The following is a 19,776-nucleotide window of genomic DNA, read 5'->3' as shown; positions in this document are numbered from 1 at the left end:
ACAGATGCAATAACATTGACACAGTGACATGTCAACACGCCAGATGCACTGCACCATCACATGTTAGCTTGCACTAATTTTCAGTGTACGTCCCTAAATAGACAGACAAATGAAAGAAAATGTAGAATAAACAAAAAAAGAAACATAAGACATATAAGATACATAATAATGAATTACATTATTACAATTTTACAATTACACACACACACACACACACACACACACACTTTAGGCCTACAATGTAAATGCATTTGCAACCAGGGGTTGAGGGAAACATAACACTGAAACCATTATTCATTGTGTGAATTACAGCGCCTATATTACTATGATATAGTAATACACAGTATAGTGTATGATGCTGTGCCAAAAGGTCGAATTAAATAAAAATGAAGTCTTATCGAGCTACCATGAATAAAACATACTTATTCCGTAGGCAGGCTATACGGGGCTACAGGGGATACAGGAGATAACGTCAAACAATTCCAAAGCACTCAGGTTGAAAAATGCCTGAGAAGTGTATGCGTAACACGCAGTTTAAATAGTTTCAAAAGCATTTTAACAGACTGGCAGACATATATATATATATATGTATATATATTTTTTTTTAATTATTCCGCATCTCCACGACCTTGCTGAACGCAAATATAACCCACCGCCGTCCCCAAATGAAGCGTACTGTGTCTTTAAGAGCCGTCACCCTCGCGCCGAGCCTGGCAGCCGCCGCCGCTCGCTTGTTATTTTGTGCAACAAGATGGCGGTCGTTCCTGAGAACAGAGTGCTCTCCTTCAGTGTTTTTAAATGGAGCTCGTACTCCTCCACGTATTTACCAGAGTGAGTAATGCACACGCACGCCGACCACATTTAAGTGTTTGTTTTCGTGGTTGCAGGTGTCCTTTACGGCCACAATGCATTGGAACAGTCTCTCCCATGGCCTAGGTTGACAGCGAGCCAACTAGCTAACGTTACGCTAGCTAGCTACTCCACCTATTAAAAGCAAACGTATAAGCGGGACTATTAGCTAGCTAGCTATCTACCTACCTAGATAGTTTACATCCACCCTCTCGGGTAAATAAACGAAACCGATGGTAAAGCCTAGCTACCCCTGTCTGTAGTCAAGGGTTACTCTGACTAGTGAAAGCTGGGTATCTTAGCTAGCTAGTTACCTTTCTCGTAAACATTGTTGTTGATGTGTTAACTAGAACTAGTTAGTCAGAGCACAGCAGGTAATGCAACGTTGGGCATGGTATTGGCATGCTAGCTGTTGTCTGGCTGTGCATCCTACTATGGAAGTATATTTTTGACTGAACGCTCTCCCCTGCAGAAAGATATTAGTGACCTGTCAATCTCATCGAACGTCATCAGCCGCCCGGCCTTTCAGACGCCCTGTCATTTTGCCATGGCCAGCGAGACACACCCATCAATGTGGACGAGTTTTACATGTTCACAGGAGGACTATCTGTTATGTTATACACAACTAAAAGAGAGTTAGGTTTTTGTTGAAAGGCACTGTAGAAACCTGTTTAATTTGTGTTCTCATTTCCCATCTGCAGAAACATCTTGGTGGACAAACCCAATGACCAGTCGTCCAGGTGGTCGTCTGAGAGTAACTATCCTCCACAGGTAACACCTGTAGTTCCCTACACCTTCCTCAGACCCACCTGTCAGATGTTTATTAATACAAACTCCCATCTTTCCTCCAAAATGGGCTTAACTAATACATCACATGTCTTCCCATATCCACATATCCAGTCTCCATGGCTCCTCTGTGCATTGACCTTGGTTGGACTGCCAAGAAGTAGCAATAAAATACCTTTACTTCAGACTCACCTGACAGTCATACACCTTCCATGTTAACCCTGGCTGTCCTCGGAGACTGTCACTTGTGTTCCTCAATAGTGGATCTGGTCAATATGCCCATTCGTTGATTATTGTTCAACAGTTTGTTTAGGCCTGACGTTTAGTAAGTGTAAATGTGGCTTGCGGTCACAGACAAGGCTGCTCAAATGCAGTGTACGCTCAAATCACTGATGACGATGAGAAAATTGAATATAAGACTACCCATTATTGCCCCTGTGATATGACTTTGTTTTGAAGTGAAGAAGCGGTCTCGTTTTCTGCTCATGACCCAGTGCAGCACTTGTATTGCAGACAGTCTTGCGGTTAAAGGTTAAAGGGCAGAGAAAATTGAAAGTTTATGTTTACAGCGAAGGGAAACGAGGCATAACCACCCGCAGGTACATGTGTGTGGCTATGACAAAACTCTCTCTCTCTCTCTCTCTCTCTCTCTCTCTCTCTCTCTCTCTCTCTCTCTCTCTGCTTGCTTCTGAAGCTTCAGACCTTTTTGAAAATGAACTCTCATCTACCCTGTGTTCTCCTAATCTCTTTTGAAGTTGTTATGTAAAGCTTTATAGGCTTGGAAATACTGCCCATGTACCACCAATCCCCCAAATGTTCTTTTTCTATGAAGATGGAGGGGGGGGGAGGGGGGGATTTCATGATTGGAAGTAAATCTTCGGTAATGATTTCCGTGGCAACGGCACTCGACAAACCGAACTGTTGCGTTGAGAGGTTGGTCGTTATGAAGTGGCGTGTGTTCTCGTGATGGAGAACACTATTGCCTTGTAACAGCGGGGGGAAAAAACTGGACTGGAAGCCATGGAATTACCTCTCTGTGATGAATGTAAACTACAGGCGATTTGTCTTGGCTTTTCATTGATTAAAATCGGTAGAAGCTTCAATTTATGACTCGTGAATCAGGTTAGGGTGGGGCATTGCAGTTGTAGTTTCAAGCAGGCCTGATGTAGATTCCCCCCCTGGGAGTGGATGGGGGATTGCTCACTCACACAGCCATTTAAACCTGCCGGAGATGACCCTCTAGGGTATCCAGGGATGCTGCTTTCCGGACAGCAGATTGAATCAATGTTCTGTCTGGGCCGCGCTGACCCTTCTGTCTGTCCCATAGGGAAGTGCTCTGTGCAGGCTGGTTAACATGCCAGTGACCTGTGAAAAAGTCACATGGTGTTCCGTGCCGGTTGTTTGTGTCATGTGGAACATGTGGTCCTCTGTGGCTCAGTTGGTTGAGCATGGTGCTAACAACCCTTAGGTTGTGAGTTCAATTCCCGGTGGGACCACTACCCCCCCCATGCACTAACCCTAACCCCAACCCTAGAGACCTCTTCACCCCCACTACCCCCCTGTACAAGTTCTCTCCTGTTAATAGAATAAAAATATATATATTATATTTATATAATAATATATATAAATAAATAAAGGCTTCTGGCATTGCGACTGCCAGTGGCCCCTGGTCCGAGCATTGATTACTTTATCTTATGATGACTGTTGTATAGATGATTCACTTACTTAAACAAATGTATTTGTTGTAAGTCGCTTTGGATAAAGGCGCCTGCTAAATGCCATAAATGTAAAAATGTAAATATACTGAAAAATGTATGCACTCACTGCAATGTAAGTCGCTTTGGATAAAAGCGTCAGCTAAATGGCATATATTATTATGTTAGCTCAAAACTGGTATTGACAATTCCAGTGAACAGTTCTTGATGGTTTCCAATAACTGACTGTTTCCTTCTCTCTCTCTCTCTCTCTCTCTCTCTCTCTCTCTCTCTTCATGCGATTGCCTCCAGTACTTAATTCTGAAGATGGAAAGGCCAGCGATCGTCCAGAGCATCACGTTTGGGAAGTATGAGAAAACTCACGTGTGCAACCTGAAGAAGTTCAAGGTGTTCGGCGGAATGAGCGAAGAGAACATGACGGAACTCTTGTCCAGGTCAGTGGAGCTGCAGTGCCGTTCCCAGACACTTCCCGACCAAATGCCGGAAAGGTCTGTTGGACCGTCACCTCTGTGGTTTAGATGTGGTTTAGCTGTGGTTCAGCTGTGGTAAGGGTCGTGGGCTGTAGTTGATGTGTTAGTGAACTACTGTAGTCTCGTTCCCAGACACTTCCGTCCAAATGCCGGAAAGGTCCAACTCGTCAAACTTGGCCTTCATTAAGCCAACGGAATGAGGGTCGAAAATGGATGCTGCAGAGGCATTGGCTTTACTTTGCATCAATCATCTCCCACAGCACTCCTCCCCCCCCCCCCCACCCTTCTCGGAGCTACGCCTCGCTGTAATCAAATAATAACATACTTTACTCAGCAAATTCACTCCTGCTAAGGCCAGGTTGGAGTCGTTGTTATTCCAGGCTTACGTGCGCTGCGCTCACTGGCCTGAGGACGACTTTAGTGGAGAGGGTACATGAAAAATTAAGGGTAATCACTAATGCACCGGGCCTACATTATCTACCAAGACCCTTACACAATTCATCTGGGGTTTGTGGAAGGATAGCCTCCATTTGAAATGAAGTCTTTTCCTTGAATTATTATAATTTTTTACTCCAGTATGACATGGTGATGTCTTTCAGGCCTCAGCCCTCTCTCTTGTGTAAGTCACTTGAACTAAAAATATGTTGTTTTCTCTGATCTCTTCCCTGTTCTCCACAGCGGCCTTAAGAATGACTACAACAAGGAGACCTTCACCTTGAAGCACAAGATCGACGAACAGATGTTTCCATGCCGATTCGTCAAAATAGGTGAGTGTGGAACTGGAGCCGTGCCAGGCTCTATTCATTGTGTGGACTCCAGCTTGACGTGATTTGAGAGAAGGCATCCTGCAGACCTGGCTTGAAAAAGTAAAAATAAAATAATATGTTATATAACAGAAAACTTGTTGGGGGGGAGGGGGGGGGGGATAATAGATAAACGTAGGCCTATACGAATTGAATCATAGACCTATCTCTCTATCTATCTATCTCTCTCTCTCTCTATCTATCTCTCTATCTATCTCTCTCTCTCTCTCTCTCTCTCTATCTCTCTCTTCAAAATATCCTCTTGTTCATCCCTCTCTCCCTCGCCCGCTCAGTGCCTCTGATGTCTTGGGGTCCCAGCTTCAACTTCAGTATCTGGTACATAGAGCTGCATGGTATAGAGGACCCTGATGTGGTGCAACCCTGCCTTAACTGGTACAGCAAGGTAAGCCTGTCTCTGACACGCGCACACACACGCACACACAATCAATTATAGTGAGACCGGGCTTGATGATAATGATAATGGTGGAGTCGACTCAGGAGGAAAGGGCTTCAGCTTTTAAGACATCGTTAGTACAAGAAATCCGCAGCAGATATTACAGTGAGTGTCTTCCCCCCTTCCCCCCTTGCCTGTCTTGCCCCCCTCCCCCCTGCCCCCCACCCCCCAATGGCCCCTCCCCTTGTGTTCTAGTAGTACCGCGAACAGGAAGCCATCCGCCTGTGCCTGAAGCACTTCCGGCAGCACAACTACACGGAGGCCTTCGAGTCGCTGCAGAAGAAGACGCGCATCGCCCTGGAGCACCCCATGCTGACGCACCTCCACGACCGCCTGGTGCTGCGGGGAGACTTCGACGCCGGCGAGGAGCTCATCGACAAGGCCGTGAGAGGTAGCGTGACCGTCCCACCCACAGGCAAGCAGAGAGACAGACAGGCAGGCAGGCAGAGAGAGAGACACAGACAGACAGGCAGACGGACAGAGAGTCAGAGAGACAGACAGACAGGCAGACAGGCAGGCAGTCAGAGAGACAGACAGACAGACAGACAGACAGGCAGGCAGGCAGGCAAGCAGACAGTCAGACAGACAGACAGACAGGCAAGCAAGCAGACAGGTAGGCCGCAGGCCGGGGTAGATCTACTGTACCACACTGTATTCATCAACCCACCTCAGGCATGTACTCCCCTCAGGCATGTATTCCCCTCAGGCATGTACTCCCCTCAGGCATGTACTCCCCTCAGGCATGTACTCCCCTCAGGCATGTACTCCCCTCAGGCATGTACTCCCCTCAGGCATGTACTCCCCTCAGGCATGTACTCACCTCAGGCATGTACTCACCTCAGGCATGTACTCACCTCAGGCATGTATTCCCCTCAGGCATGTACTCCCCTCAGGCATGTACTCACCTCAGGCATGTACTCACCTCAGGCATGTACTCCCCTCAGGCATGTACTCCCCTCAGGCATCAACTCACCTCAGGCATGTACTCCCCTCAGGCATCAACTCACCTCAGGCATCAACTCTAATCAATTAGACTTCCGCCGTATTTTTATTGGGGGGCGATCGATAAATAGTTTGGTAGATTATGGATTATAAGAAATACAATTAAAAAATTATAAGAAATGAGATTCCATCTCTGACACCCCCCCCCCACCCCCCATTAGGACACTTTATAGACCAGGGGAGGCTGGTGGGGGTAGACATCGGAGGACGGGGTTCATTGTAATGCACGCTGTGTTTGATACCATTCCTCATTCCCTTCCATTCAGCCTCCACCAGCCTCCCCTGACATACAGTCCTATAGACCTACTTCATGGAGGCCTCCATGAGCCTTTCATCAGATATGAAGCGGCAAGGGCTTGACAATGTCACCCTGACTTTTCTATCCGTTTGAGAAGAAAAAAAAAAGTAACAAAAGCTTAATTTGGATGTAAGCCTCTAGCCCCCAGGGGATGTCACAGAAAGAATGAGAATAATCTCATCGTTTTTGACCCTCTCTCTTCTGCTCTCTCCCTGCTCTGTAGACGGTTTGTTTAACCAGTACATCAGCCAGCAAGAGTACAAGCCCAGATGGAGTCAAATCATCCCCAAATGTAACAAAGGTACAACCGCCCAAGAGACCACCCCAGACGACATCAACAGTGAGACAATCTTTTCAAGCAGGAAATATTCTCTTGAAAATCAAAATGTCGCTGTACAGTGAACACGGGGGGTCCTGTCCAAATTGATGTTTTTCTTCCTTCTCCTTTCCTCTTTCTCTTGGTTTTTCTTTCTTTCTCTCCTTCTACCACACATTTTCTCTGCCTTTCCCTTCACCCTTTCTCCCTTTCTGTCATTGTCTCCCTCTCTCATACCTCCTCCCTCCATCACTCCCCCCCCTCCTCTCTCCCTCTCTCATAACGCTCCCTCCATCACTCCCCCCCACCCTCCCCCCCCCCCCTCCTCTCCCCCTCTCTCCTTCTCTCATACCTGCTCCCTCCATCACCCCCCCCCCCCCCCCCACCCTCCTCTCTCATACCGGCTTCTCTCCCTCTCTCATACCTGCTCCCTCCATCACCCCCCCCCCTCCTCTCCCCCTCTCTCCTTCTCTCATACCTGCTCCCTCCATCACCCCCCCCCCCCCCACCCTCCTCTCCCTCTCTCATACCGGCTTCTCTCCCTCTCTCATACCTGCTCCCTCCATCACCCCCCCCCCCCCCCCCTCCTCTCCCCCTCTCTCCAGGTGATGGAGATGACAGCCGACCAGGGATGCGGGGAGGCCATCAGATGGTCATCGACGTTCAAACAGGTGAGGCCATGACTGGGCATTCTGGGTAGTACATGTACCTTCCAACCAAACCCCCCCCCCCCCCCCCCACACTTCGCCAGCGATTCTTACTATTACTGGAAACGAAACTCCCTTCTCTTCTTCTCCTCAAAGGGACGGGCCTGAAGACATTTCTGAATGGCCCATAAATTACAGCTCCAGACCCAGCTATGTTTTGATTGTGTTTTGCAATGTGCCTTCCTTCCCTGCAGGCATTATGAAGACAATAGCTGTGTGTGTGTGTGTGTGTGTGTGTGTGTGTGTGTGTGTGTGTGTGTGTGTGTGTGTGTGTGTGTGTGTGTGTGTGTGTGTGTGTGTGTGTGTGTGTGTGTGTGTGTGTGTGTGTGTGTGTGTGTGTGTGTGTGTGTGTGTGTGTGTGTGTGTGTGTGTGTGTGTGTGTGTGTGTGTGCGTGCGTGCGTGTGCGTGCGTGCGATTGTGTGAGAGAATGATGCAGTCTCTGCATACTGTGTGAGCTGTGAGAAGCCTTGCATCTCCCTGGTCCGTCTCTCAGGCCCGTCTCTCAGGCCCTCTCAGACACTACACTCTCTGTTCAGGCCTCTCAGTCGAGGGATAATCAATTCAAACGACCCAGAGTAACCCCAACGCCCTGTAGTAACCCCCCCCCCCCGCACGGCCCAGTCCAGACACACACACACACACACACACAACCTCTGTTAGACTCTGGCAATCACCATGGTTACGGCTCATTGAACCTGGCTGCCACTGTGTAGTAGATGACGCTGTGCCAGCTGATTCAGTCGATCCCACCACAGCCTCATCCCATAGTCCCACGGTCTCCCAGGAGCGGCCGCTTGGTAAAGGAATCTGGAACTCCTTTCAGGAGCGCCTTGCCGTGGCTTTGATAATGGGTGTGTTGTGTCTTTGATAATGGCAGTGGATGAGGCAGTGGATGAGCTCCAGGCCGCCCAGGGCTGACTGGCGTTGTGTCCTGTGTCCGTTGCAGAGACGGTGTACCTGTTCGGGGGCTGGGACGGCACGCAGGACCTGGCTGACTTCTGGGCCTACAGCGTGCAGGAGAACCAGTGGGCCTGCATCTCCAGAGACACAGAGAAGGAGGTGAGGGAGGGAGGGAGAGAGAGAGGGAGGGAGCAGGAGGGGGAGAGAGAGAAGGATAAAGAGGGATTTCATTGTGATGCAGTTTAAATAACGTTGCGTTCCTTGAGTCGTTTAATTATGTGAAGGCACCACATGCAGGGATTTACCCTGTAATTTACCCTGTAATTTACCCATTTGACTGCACGGGGGAATGACAATTCAGAGAGTCCCCTCTCTCCCTCCCCTCGATCGATGCAGACTACTTCTAACTGTAGCGATGAATCTGTTCATCATTTAAGTTGTCTTTAGCCAGCGAGTTTCTGAGTTACGCAACCTTAAAACCAGCAAAGGATTGTTGTGGTTGAAAGTGGAAACGTGCACAGACGTGAACGTGGAAATGAGCCGGCCAGCAGAGACGCTGGAAACACGCTTCACATGAAACAACATATATATTTATATATAGATGCCATTTAGCTGACGCTTTTATCCAAAGCGTCAGCTAAGCGTTGAAGGTTTCAAGAGGTCTTGGCATCATCATTTTCACTTTTAGTCAAGGTGAAGGTAATTTCTATGTGATGATGATGATGATGATGATAATTTCAAGAGGTCTTGTCTTACTTGTCCCCTGTCCTGTGTCCCCTGTCCCGTGTCCCCTATCCCCTGTCCCCTATCCTGTGTCCCGTGTCCCAGAGCGGTCCGAGCGCGCGCTCCTGTCACAAGATGTGCATGGACTCCCAGAGGAGGCAGATCTACACCCTGGGCCGCTACCTGGACTCCAGCGTCAGGAACAGCAAGTCCCTGAAGAGCGACTTCTACCGCTACGACATCGATGACAACACCTGGACGCTCCTGAGCGAGGACACGTCCGCCGACGGGGGGCCCAAGCTGGTGTTCGACCACCAGGTAACCACCAACGCCCCTGTCCCCCCCCCGACTCACCTGGGCATGGAGACCCAACAGGGTGGGGTTGATATGGGATTGGAACACATGGGGTCTTTGTTTGTTGGTTCAGAATAGGTGCCTGGGTTTGGGGGGAGAAGGTGGATGGTTCAGGTGTGGTTGTAGATATGGAAGACAAGCCTACGATGTGTTTGTATACCTGGGCACTGGTAAAGCAGGCTGGCCACTGGTATATATGACATTTATATATACGCCATTTAGCTGACGCTTTTATCCAAAGCGACTTACACTGCAGTGAGTGCATACATTTCAATATATATGGTCCCAGCAGGAATCAAACCCACGATCTAAGCGTTGTTAGCGCCATGCTCTACCGACTGAGCCACAGATGGTAACGCTTGCTGGGCACTGGTGAAGCCGTTGGCTCGCGGTACTTCAGTTCTGATGGATGTTCCTCCTGTCCCATTCTTCAAGCTAAAAATGGAGCTAAAAAATGCCCAGGATTTCTGTGTCAGTTTTCCAGCACTCTGCCCAACACTGAAATCCAGATGTTGAATCTCATTATTCTCTCTCTCTCTCTCTCTCTTCCTCTCTTCCTTCCCTTCCCTTCCTCTCTCTCTCTCTCTCTCTCTCTCTCTCTCTTCCTTCCCTTCCGCTCTCTCTCCTCCCTTCCCCTTTCTTTCTCTCCCTCCCTGCTCCCCCCCCCCCCACCCTGCAGATGTGCATGGACTCGGAGAAGCACATGATCTACACGTTTGGCGGGCGGATCCTGACGTGCAACGGTAGCGTGGAGGACAGCAGGACGTCTGAGCCCCAGTTCAGCGGCCTGTACGCCTTCCACTGCCAGGCGGGCGCCTGGAGCCTGCTGAGGGAGGACTCCTGCAACGCCGGGCCCGAGGACGTCCAGTCACGCATCGGACACTGCATGCTCTTTCACACTGTGAGTCAGTGTTTCACACACACACACACACACACACACACACACCACACTCACCCACTCTCACGCACACATCTGCTACTGTGAGGCAGCAATGTAGACGTGGCTTGCATCTCGGGAGCAAAACGCCCTCACAATCTTTACTGAAACATCCAGTTCATCTAAAATGTGTTCCTGTACAGCGTTGGAACCAGACCGCTTGCTTTAGGTTCTCTACTGATGGGGTAAAAAACCCTGCAGCCGTAGTAACAACAATTATTCACACAAACCCGTTTCCCTGGCCTCCCCGGATAAGCGTACGTTTATTTACGCGATGGCCTTGAGTGCCCTGACGTTTGGCCTCAGTGCCCCAACGAAGTGGGTCCTTTCCAAGGCCATGGTGGCCTTGTCCTAAAAAAAATGAAATTCCAGTCTTGATGGATCGCCTTGGCAACACAATCCAACAACAACTTGAGTCCTCTGCTGTTTTATGTGTTGAGAGAAAGCCAGTGTCATAGTTGTTATAATATGCACCGAAGTTCCAACACTGAGGGCCTTCAGGGGGCCACGGCTAATAGGAATGGTCAGTAGTTTGTATTATCCTGTTTTACAGAAAAATGGCAACTATGCATGAGTGTTGGCATGAGATTGATCTGGCTTTCATTGCCTTACTCCGTCCCTCCGTCCCTCTCTGTGTTCCTCTCTCTCTCTCTCTCCCTCCCCCCTCCTCCTCAGAGGAATCGCTGCCTGTACGTGTTCGGGGGTCAGAGGTCGAAGACGTACCTGAATGATTTCTTCAGCTATGAAGTGGACGGGGACCACGTGGACATCATCTCAGATGGAACCAAGAAGGACTCGGGCATGGGTGAGACTGCTACCCCATCCCCCCATCCCCCCCCATCCCCCATCCCCACCCCCTCTATTGACATTCACTGTTCTGAGGATGTGACATTCACCTAGTTTGTTCATGAGAAGTCTTATCTTCTGCATAATATATAATAATAATAATAATAATAATAATAATAATAATAATAATATATGCCATTTAGCTGACCTTTTCATCCAATGCGACATTGCAGTGAGTGCATACATTTTTCAGGATATATGGTCCCAGCAAGTGGCATTTGCACTGGGGGGGGGGGGAGAAGAGAGAGAGAGAGAGAGAGAGAGAGACGGGGGGAGAGAGACGGGGGGAGAGAGAGAGAGACGAGAGAGAGAGAGACACGAGAGACGGGGGGGGGGGGGGGGGGGGGGGGGGAGAGAGAGAGAGAGAGAGAGAGAGACGGGGGGGGAGAGAGAGAGACAGGGGGGAGACTGAGGGAGACTGAGAGACACGTGGACTGTTTTAGGCCTACATGACCAGTGTTGAGCCCTTAGAGAGGTTATTGACTAATTCAAGCCACTGTTGGAGTGTATGATCACTAGCAGGGAATGTCAAGGGAGAGAGATTTCACTGAATCTTCTTCTGAGAATCTCACTCGTCTTGAGTAAATGGAGTTTTTGAAAATTCCCACCCACGCATTCTGTGGTATGTAGATTTGTACAGCAATTAGACTGTTCGTTCTCTGGCTCTCTTTCTCTCTCTCTCTCACACACACACACCACACACACGTCACAATCTCTCACACACACGCACTCTGTTTCCTTTTCTAGTTCTCCCTCTTTCACACAGACACAATCACTCACTCTTTCACTCTCCACTTTTACACTCTCTCTCTCACACACACACATACACACACACACATACACACACACACACACACACACACCACACACACACACCGGCCTGAGTGCTACGCTAAGCAAATTGCAACAATGCACTCCATTTAGTGGCTGATCAGCTGATGCTTTGTGGTCAGCAGTGTGTGTGCGTGCGTGTGTGTGCGTGCGTGTGTGTGCATGCGTGTGTGAGTGTGTGTGTGTGTGCGTGTGTGTGTGTGTGTGTGTGTGGGATGCACCACAGCAAGAGTAATCACTAAATGGGACAATGTTAACACGCCCCGCCATCACAGACCTTTGGTCTGAAGCCCCCTAATGGACGCTGTAGCTTGGGTTTAGATGCCTGAGATGGCTGGTGGTGGAGATGACTGGTGGTGGAGATGATGGTGGTGGAGATGACTGGTGGTGGAGATGACTGGTGGTGGAGATGATGGTGGTGGAGATGACTGGTGGTGGAGATGACTGGTGGTGGAGAGGGTGGTGGTGGAGATGGTGGTGGTGGAGGTGACTGGTGGTGGAGATGATGGTGGTGGAGATGACTGCTGGGCTGGATGTGAGGCTGGATGCTGGGTAGGATGTGAGGCTGGATGCTAGGCTGGGTTGGATGCTAGGCTGGATGCTAGGCTGGATGCTAGGCTGGATGCTAGGCTGGATGCTAGGCTGGATGCTAGGCTGGATGCTAGGCTGGATGCTAGGCTGGATGCTAGGCTGGATGCTAGGCTGGATGCTAGGCTGGATGCTAGGCTGGATGCTAGGCTGGATGCTAGGCTTGGTATAAAAATACAGCTGTGTGTGTGTGTGCCCTCGTGTTGCCTCTGTAATCCTGCTAGCACGAGGGAGGGAGGGAGGGAGAGCGAGAGAGAGCGAGAGATGGAGAGAGAGGGAATTGGACACAGAAGACGAGGGGAGAGTGAAATCGAAAGATTCAGAATAATCGAGAGAGAGAGAGAGAACAGAATGTATTTTGGCAGGAAGGAAGCAGCCAGCCCAAACAGTGCCCTGGTAATCGCTCTCTCATGTTTACGGCTCTGCGGCTCTGCTGCTCTGTCCCAGACTGCAGGAACATCTCCATGTTCATTTCCATTTAATAACTCTCATCTAATGAGTTCAGCCATACGTCTAGGGGCTCAGCGCCTCTCTCTCTGTCTGTCTGTCTGTCTCTCTGTCTGTCTGTCTGTCTGTCTGTCTCTCTCTCTCTCTCTCTGTCTGTCTGTCTGGTCCTATGGTGGTTCTCTCTCTCTGTCTCTCTCTCTCTCTCTCTCTCTCTCTCTCTCTCTCTGTGTCTGTCTCTCTCTCTCTCTCTCTCTGTGTCTCTCTCTCTCTGTGTCTCCCTCCCTCCCTCCCTCCGCCTGGTCTCTACGGTGGTGTCCTTGTTGTTTGGTTTCCTCCACACATCCATGGCTCCAGTTGCACTTAAGGATGGCAGCCTGTTATTGTTATTGTTGTCTGTGTGGGTTAATGTCTTCGAAACAGGACGTAGTGTATAGATGAATAATGCACGTTGTTGATGTATAGCGTTTAGTTTTTGGCCGTGGAACCCTGCTGGAGAAAGGACTCTTATCTCTGCTGCTATCTGACACACCTTGCAAGACCCCGCAAAGATTGTACACACAATGAAATAATTCCCAAGCGACCGTAGTACTCGCTTATACATTAACTGTTGTTACACAAAGCATATACGTTAATACGGAAACTAAGGGGCAGATGTTGGGGTGGATTAGCACCTGACGGCCGCTGACTGGAAGTACTTGGCCTATAAACATTTTCCGACTTCTCTTTTTCACGGTTCAAGAGACCCACAGTACAGTACAATACGTTCACTGTGGAAGGGAACAGTCATAAAGGCCCATCCAGTGATGACTCTAGACAGTCTACTGTCGGGCTTTCCCACGCATGCAGATAGAGAACAAAAATACCAGCGCCTCATTTGCATGGCCTTCTGTTTTATCTCTTAGTGAGCCCTGTTTGCTACGTACAGTACCAGTCAAAAGGTTTGGACACGGACTTGCCAAGAGTGTGCAAAGCTGTCATCAAAGCAAAAGGTGGCTACTTTGAAGAATCTAAAATATAAAACATATTCTGGTTTGTTTAACACTATTTTGTTTACTACATAATTCCATATGCGTTCCTTCATAGTTTTGTCTTCAATATTAATCTACAATGTAGAAAATACTAAAAATGAAGAAAAACCATTGAATGAGAAGGTGTGTCCAAACGTTTGACTGGTACTGTATAACGGCAGTTGTGTTCCTAGCCAATCCCAGCGCTCCTCCTGTGTTTTGATCTGGCCAGAGGTCAGAGGTGATTGTGGGTTACGTTGCCAAGGCGTTCTCTGGGTGCTGGTGGTGGTTTAATCTGTGTGTGTGTGTCTCTCTTTCTGTGTGTGTGTGGGGTCACACAGTGCCGATGACGGGGTTCACTCAGAGGGCCACCATCGACCCGGAGCTGAACGAGATCCACGTCCTGTCTGGCCTCAGCAAGGACAAGGACAAACGAGAGGAGAACGTCCGCAACTCCTTCTGGATCTACGACATCGCACGCAACAACTGGTAGGGACACACACACACACACACACACACACAACTTACTGTTGAAAGTGCTAGGTGCATGTGCTGTTTACACACACACACACACACGGTTACGATCATCAACCAGCAGCATTGCATTTCAAAGGTCTCCCTGACCACCTGAATGTTCACTCTAACCCTAACCCTTCAAAAGAGAACTAAATGTTCTCTCAAGCTGTGTGTGTGTGTGTATGGGCGTGTGTGTGTGTGTGTGTGTGTGTGTGTGTGTGTGTGTGTGTGTGTGTGTGTGTGTGTGTGTGTGTGTGTGTGTGTGTGTGTGTGTGTGTGTGTGTGTGTGTGTGTGTGTGTGTGTGTGTGTGTGTGTGTGTGTGTGTGTGTGTGTGTGTGTGTGTGTGTATGGGCGTGTATCCGTCCGTCCATAGGGAGAAACCTTTTGTTCTCCCCTTGTTCAGAACAGGCTGTCAGTGCTGCTGCCTGTGGTTCCGGTCGGCTGGTTTCACTGGCTGTTCTTTTACTGAGTGTCCAATAAATTAAGTAAATGAAACGCTTCAAGCATACTGTGTGTGTGTGTGTGTCTTTACAGCAGGCTGGCTGTGTGTGTGTGTGTGTGTGTGTCTTTACAGCAGGCTGTTTGTTTGTGTGTGTGTGCGTGTGTGTGTAGTAGTAATGCAGTGTGTAATGCAATGTTCCCTCCAGAGAGCGTGACTGATGTTTGTTTTTGATTAACCCTGAGGATGTGCGTTTCCTGTGTGGTTTTGTGCGTATGTTCGAAAGTACAATGGTTATCTTCAGGCTTTGTTTGCACCACATGTTGCATACTCTATCGTAACCTGTGTGTGTGTGTGTGTGTGTGTGTGTGTGTGTGTGTGTGTGTGTGTGTGTGTGTGTGTGTGTGTGTGTGTGTGTGTGTGTGTGTGTGTGTGTGTGTGTGTGTGTGTGTGTGTGTGTGTGTGTTCTCTGTAGGTCGTGTGTGTATAAGAATGACCAGGCGGTGAAGGAGAACCCCAGTAAGGCTATACAGGAGGAGGAGCCATGTCCACGCTTCGCCCACCAGCTAGTCTATGACGAGATGCACAAGGTCATACAAACACACACACAACCACACCACACACACACCCCACACACACACACACGGCCACACATGCTCAAAAGACAATACTGTTTTGACTAGACTGATGGATTGACTGATTGATTTGATTTGATTAAATGATTGACGTTTGTTGTGTTCCTCTGTGTGCAGGTGCACTACCTGTTCGGAGGTAACCCAGGGAAGTCGTGCTCCCCTAAGATGCGTCTGGACGACTTCTGGTCCCTCAAGCTCTGTCGCCCCTCCAAGGACTACCTCCTCCGCCACTGCAAATACCTGATCAGGAAGTACAGGTACACGGCCACACCTGCAACTCTAACCTTTGACCTCTGTGCCACGCCATATGTCGCAGCCTGGCTTATGAAAGAGCTTTGAGCAAATGTTTTGATACGATTGCGAGGTTGAGGCAACCTTCTCGACGAAGCGGGAGGGGGGCATGGGCTCCACGTGGTCTCTGATGCCATCTAGTGGTCATGTCTCGACACTGCATGGCCATGTTTTATGTTTCATCACTGATTCGGTGCATCTGTGGACTACGCAGCGGGTTTCTGTGGTGCTGCGGGCGTGGAGAGGGCTACTCTGTAGGTGTTTACTGATGAGCTGCTGTGTGACCCTGTGTTGCTTGTCCTGTATTTAGTTTTACTTTTTATTTATCTGTCCATTGTTGTTCTTTCCATGGAATGTAGTGTCTGAGTACTGAGAAAGGAGCTATACAAAATAAATGTGTTGGTGTTGTTATTATTATTTATTATTATTATTATTTTATGATTTTTTTTTTTGCTGGTCAGGTTTGAGGAGAAGGCCCAGTCGGAGCCCCTGAACGCTCTGAAGTACCTGCAGAATGATCTCTCTCTGACCGTGGACCACACTGACCCTGATGAGACCAAAGAGGTACACAGAGGGAGGGATGGGAATGAGGGGAAGGAGGGAGGGAGGGAGGGAAAGAGAGAGAGAGAGAAGGTGGAGGTTATGGATAGCTGTGCATGGATAGATAAGTATTCGTAGGGTTCTCCCCAGAAGATGCCCCAGCTTACCGACTTGGCTCCACCATGATGGAAACATTTCAGAGCAGATTAAACTGATTTAAACTGAGTTATGATTGATGAACTGTCTTTGGTCACCGATGCCGTCGTTGTTAAAAGTGACGGTGACAGCGTTGTCATGTTCCTCAGTGTTCCAGCTGTATTCTCACTTGAATAAACACAGGTCTGTTTTAATAATGCAATCCAGCGCCACCTTGTTAAAAAATCCTGGCGAGAACCCTGATATGGCTTAGCTTGTAAATTGTGCATAATAAGCATCCACGTTTTTTTGAAGTACTTGTAGTTTTAATTGTGCAACAGAAAATGTGTGTTTCTATGTAATCTAGCATTACCATCCTCCCTCAACTGTGAAGTTGTCAACCGTTAAGCTGTGAGTGTGTGTCTGTGTGTGTATCTGTTGGCTGTGTGTGTGTGTGTGTGTGTTTCTGTGTATTGGTTGGCTGTGTGTGTGTGTGTGTGTGTGTGTGTGTGTGTATCCGTTGGCTGTGTGTGTGTATCCGTTGGCTGTGTGTGTATTCGTTGGGGGTGTGTGTGTATCCGTTGGCGGTGAGTGTGTGTGTGTGTATCCGTTGGCGGTGAGTGTGACGTGACTGAGTTGTTTGCGTTGCTCTGATCAGTTTCAGCTCCTGCCCTCTGCCCTCTTCAAGTCCAGCTCTGACTTCATCCCCCTGGGTAAGAGAGCCTGTGTGACCCCCGTCCCCCCGCCCCCCCCCCCTCCACAGCTCACCGGACACTAGATGAGAACTAATGAATGCTCTGCGGTAGTCCAAACCACAGTTAGATGAAATGGAAAGAAATGATTAATCCAATCCCTCTTGCCCCCCCCTCCCCCGCGCTCTTTCTGACATTGTTGTTTAAACACTCAGGAGGTCAAGTTAAATTAAATACTAATCAAGTTAAGGTCAAGACTGGGTCAAGTTAAATACTCATTTGAAAAAGTACTCATTTAAAACACTACTTAACTTGACCCTTCTGAGTGTTTAAACAACCTTCACTGGCTATACGCCTTCCTGTGGAGGCTGAAACATCCAAGTGACAGTTCCTCCACCCCACCTACATATCTAACTCTACCCCCCCCCCCCCCCCGCTCTCCATTTTCTCTCTCTCTCTCTCCCTCCCCCTCTCTCTCTCTCTCCCCCTCCCTCCCTCTCTCTCTCTCTCTCCCCCTCTCTCTCCCTCCCCCTCTCTCTCCCTCCCTCCCTCCCTCTCTCTCCCTCTCTCTCCCTCCCTCTCTCTCCCTCCCTCTCTCTCTCTCTCTCTCTCTCCCTCTCTCTCTCTCTCCCTCCCTCCCTCCCTCCCTCCCTCTCTCTCTCTCTCTCTCTCTCTCTTAGGTTTCTCAGACGTGGATCAGACGTACGCTCAGCGCACGCAGCTCTTCGACACGCTCGTCAACTTCTTCCCCGACAGCATGACCCCTCCTAAGGGTAACCTCGTCGACCTCATCACCCTGTAGCCCCCCCCCCCTCCCCCCCTCCCTCAGCACCAACACACCCAATAAGACTCTCTGTGATTGGCTGGCCGCAAGCCAAACTATTTTTCTACACCTGACCCTTCAAGTTCAAGTTCAGGGCCTGCTCTGCTTGCGGACTGACACCCCCCCTCCCCGCCCTCCCCCCACCACCACCACACACACACACACGCACACACACACACAACCCCTCCCACTCTCCGACGTTGGATCAGTGGAGGCACTGAACTAAAAGGGCGAATGACGGCCAGACACTTTGGGGCGGTGCTATTGGACATCACTGTGTAACTTGGATAAAAAAAACACTTCACAATCCCCTGAAACGGTGTGTTTTCTAGGCCTGATATCCTTTTTTCTTTTTTTCTTTTTTTTTTTTGGCTGATCAGTGTCAAGGGGATTCATCGATTCACCAGTGCAAAAAAAAACACCCAAAAAAAAACAAAAAAAAAACAACAACAACCACCCAGAAACTGCCAAGAAACAGCTTCTGTGTTCACTTTCTTTTGATTTTCAGAGGTTTACATGAAGAGGCTTTGAACTGCACGCTGTGTTTGAGTTTGTTACTGTAGAACTACGAGTGTTTAACTCTCCTTCCTTTTCACACACAACCACACACACACACACACACAACCACACACACACACACACACACACACAACCACTCACAACCACTCACACACACACAACCACTCACACACACACACACTCACACACACACACACACACAACCACTCACACACAACCACACACACACACACACACACACACACAACCACTCACACACACACACACACACACACACACACACACACACACAACCACTCACACACACACAACCACTCACACACACACACACACACACACACACACACACACAACCACTCACACAAGCTTGCTTGCGAGAGCAGTAACTAAACAGAAAATGACATCTTCTCTGCCCTCTGTGTGTTGACACAGACCTTCAATTCAATCAGACATTCGTTTGCTTGCTTCTCCCATATTATACCCCATATTTATGATGATGATGACGGTCGTGCAGTTTTGGTCTGTCAAAAATATTTATAGTGTTTCTAGAAAAAAAAAATTATGAATGATCCCAAAAGATTATGTATGTTGCCCATGCCCAGGTAATCAGATTTCTATGTAAATCATGTGTGTTTTGGGGAAAAAATACATTGTCACATTCTCAATAACAGCCTGTAATTTTGCCAATAGGTAGCTTTGATGTGTTATAGTCATGATGGGAAATGTAGTCCCAAGTATGAATACTTTATTTTCAAATCCAAAGTGTCCCCAGAACCCTTGAAATTATTATTGTCCCGTATCAGAGGGAGATTTTTGTGTTTACACACACACACACACACACACACACACACACACACACACACACACACACACACACACACACACACACACACACACACACACACACACACTCTCTCTCTCTCTCTCTCTCACTCTCATTGGCTAGCTTATTTATAGGAGTGAGTGCATTATGGCTTTCATTGAGTAGTAATATTGGTACTCTTGCTCTTTGGGTGCCCCTCTGTTAAGACACCTGCCCTGATGACTGATACTTGTGTGTGTCTCTCTGTCTCTCTCTCTTTCTGTCTCTCTCTCTCTCTCTCCCTCTCTCTCTCTCTCTCTCTCTCCCTCTCTCTCTCCCCCTCTCTCTC

At 48.7% G+C, this 19,776-nt stretch overlaps 1 protein-coding gene across 2 annotated transcripts; it reads left to right on the top strand.

Moving 5' to 3' along the window:
• Positions 1–751: 751 nt before the first annotated feature.
• mkln1 (muskelin 1, intracellular mediator containing kelch motifs) lies at positions 752–18,669 on the top strand (the record flags this gene model as incomplete). Of its 2 annotated transcripts, none has more annotated exons than XM_083692067.1 (18): positions 752–831; positions 1,551–1,620; positions 3,642–3,784; positions 4,499–4,587; positions 4,917–5,026; positions 5,276–5,468; positions 6,601–6,678; positions 7,299–7,364; positions 8,348–8,460; positions 9,130–9,342; positions 10,058–10,279; positions 10,991–11,120; positions 14,376–14,523; positions 15,466–15,580; positions 15,743–15,882; positions 16,378–16,480; positions 17,250–17,304; positions 17,964–18,669. In XM_083692067.1, the coding sequence occupies 18 exons, from the start codon at positions 752–754 to the stop codon at positions 18,083–18,085; spliced, it is 2,190 nt and encodes a 729-aa protein (XP_083548193.1). In that variant the 3' UTR covers positions 18,086–18,669. The 2 variants fall into 2 exon arrangements, with proteins under 2 accessions (XP_083548193.1, XP_083548192.1); XM_083692066.1 differs by having other exon boundaries at positions 6,601–6,717.
• Positions 18,670–19,776: the final 1,107 nt, after the last annotated feature.

Source organism: Argentina silus (genome assembly GCF_951799395.1).
Source record: "Argentina silus genome assembly, chromosome: 20".
NCBI lineage: Eukaryota > Metazoa > Chordata > Actinopteri > Argentiniformes > Argentinidae > Argentina > Argentina silus.
Note: the sequence above shows the minus strand (reverse complement) of the source record. Positions and strands in the feature narration are given on the sequence as shown.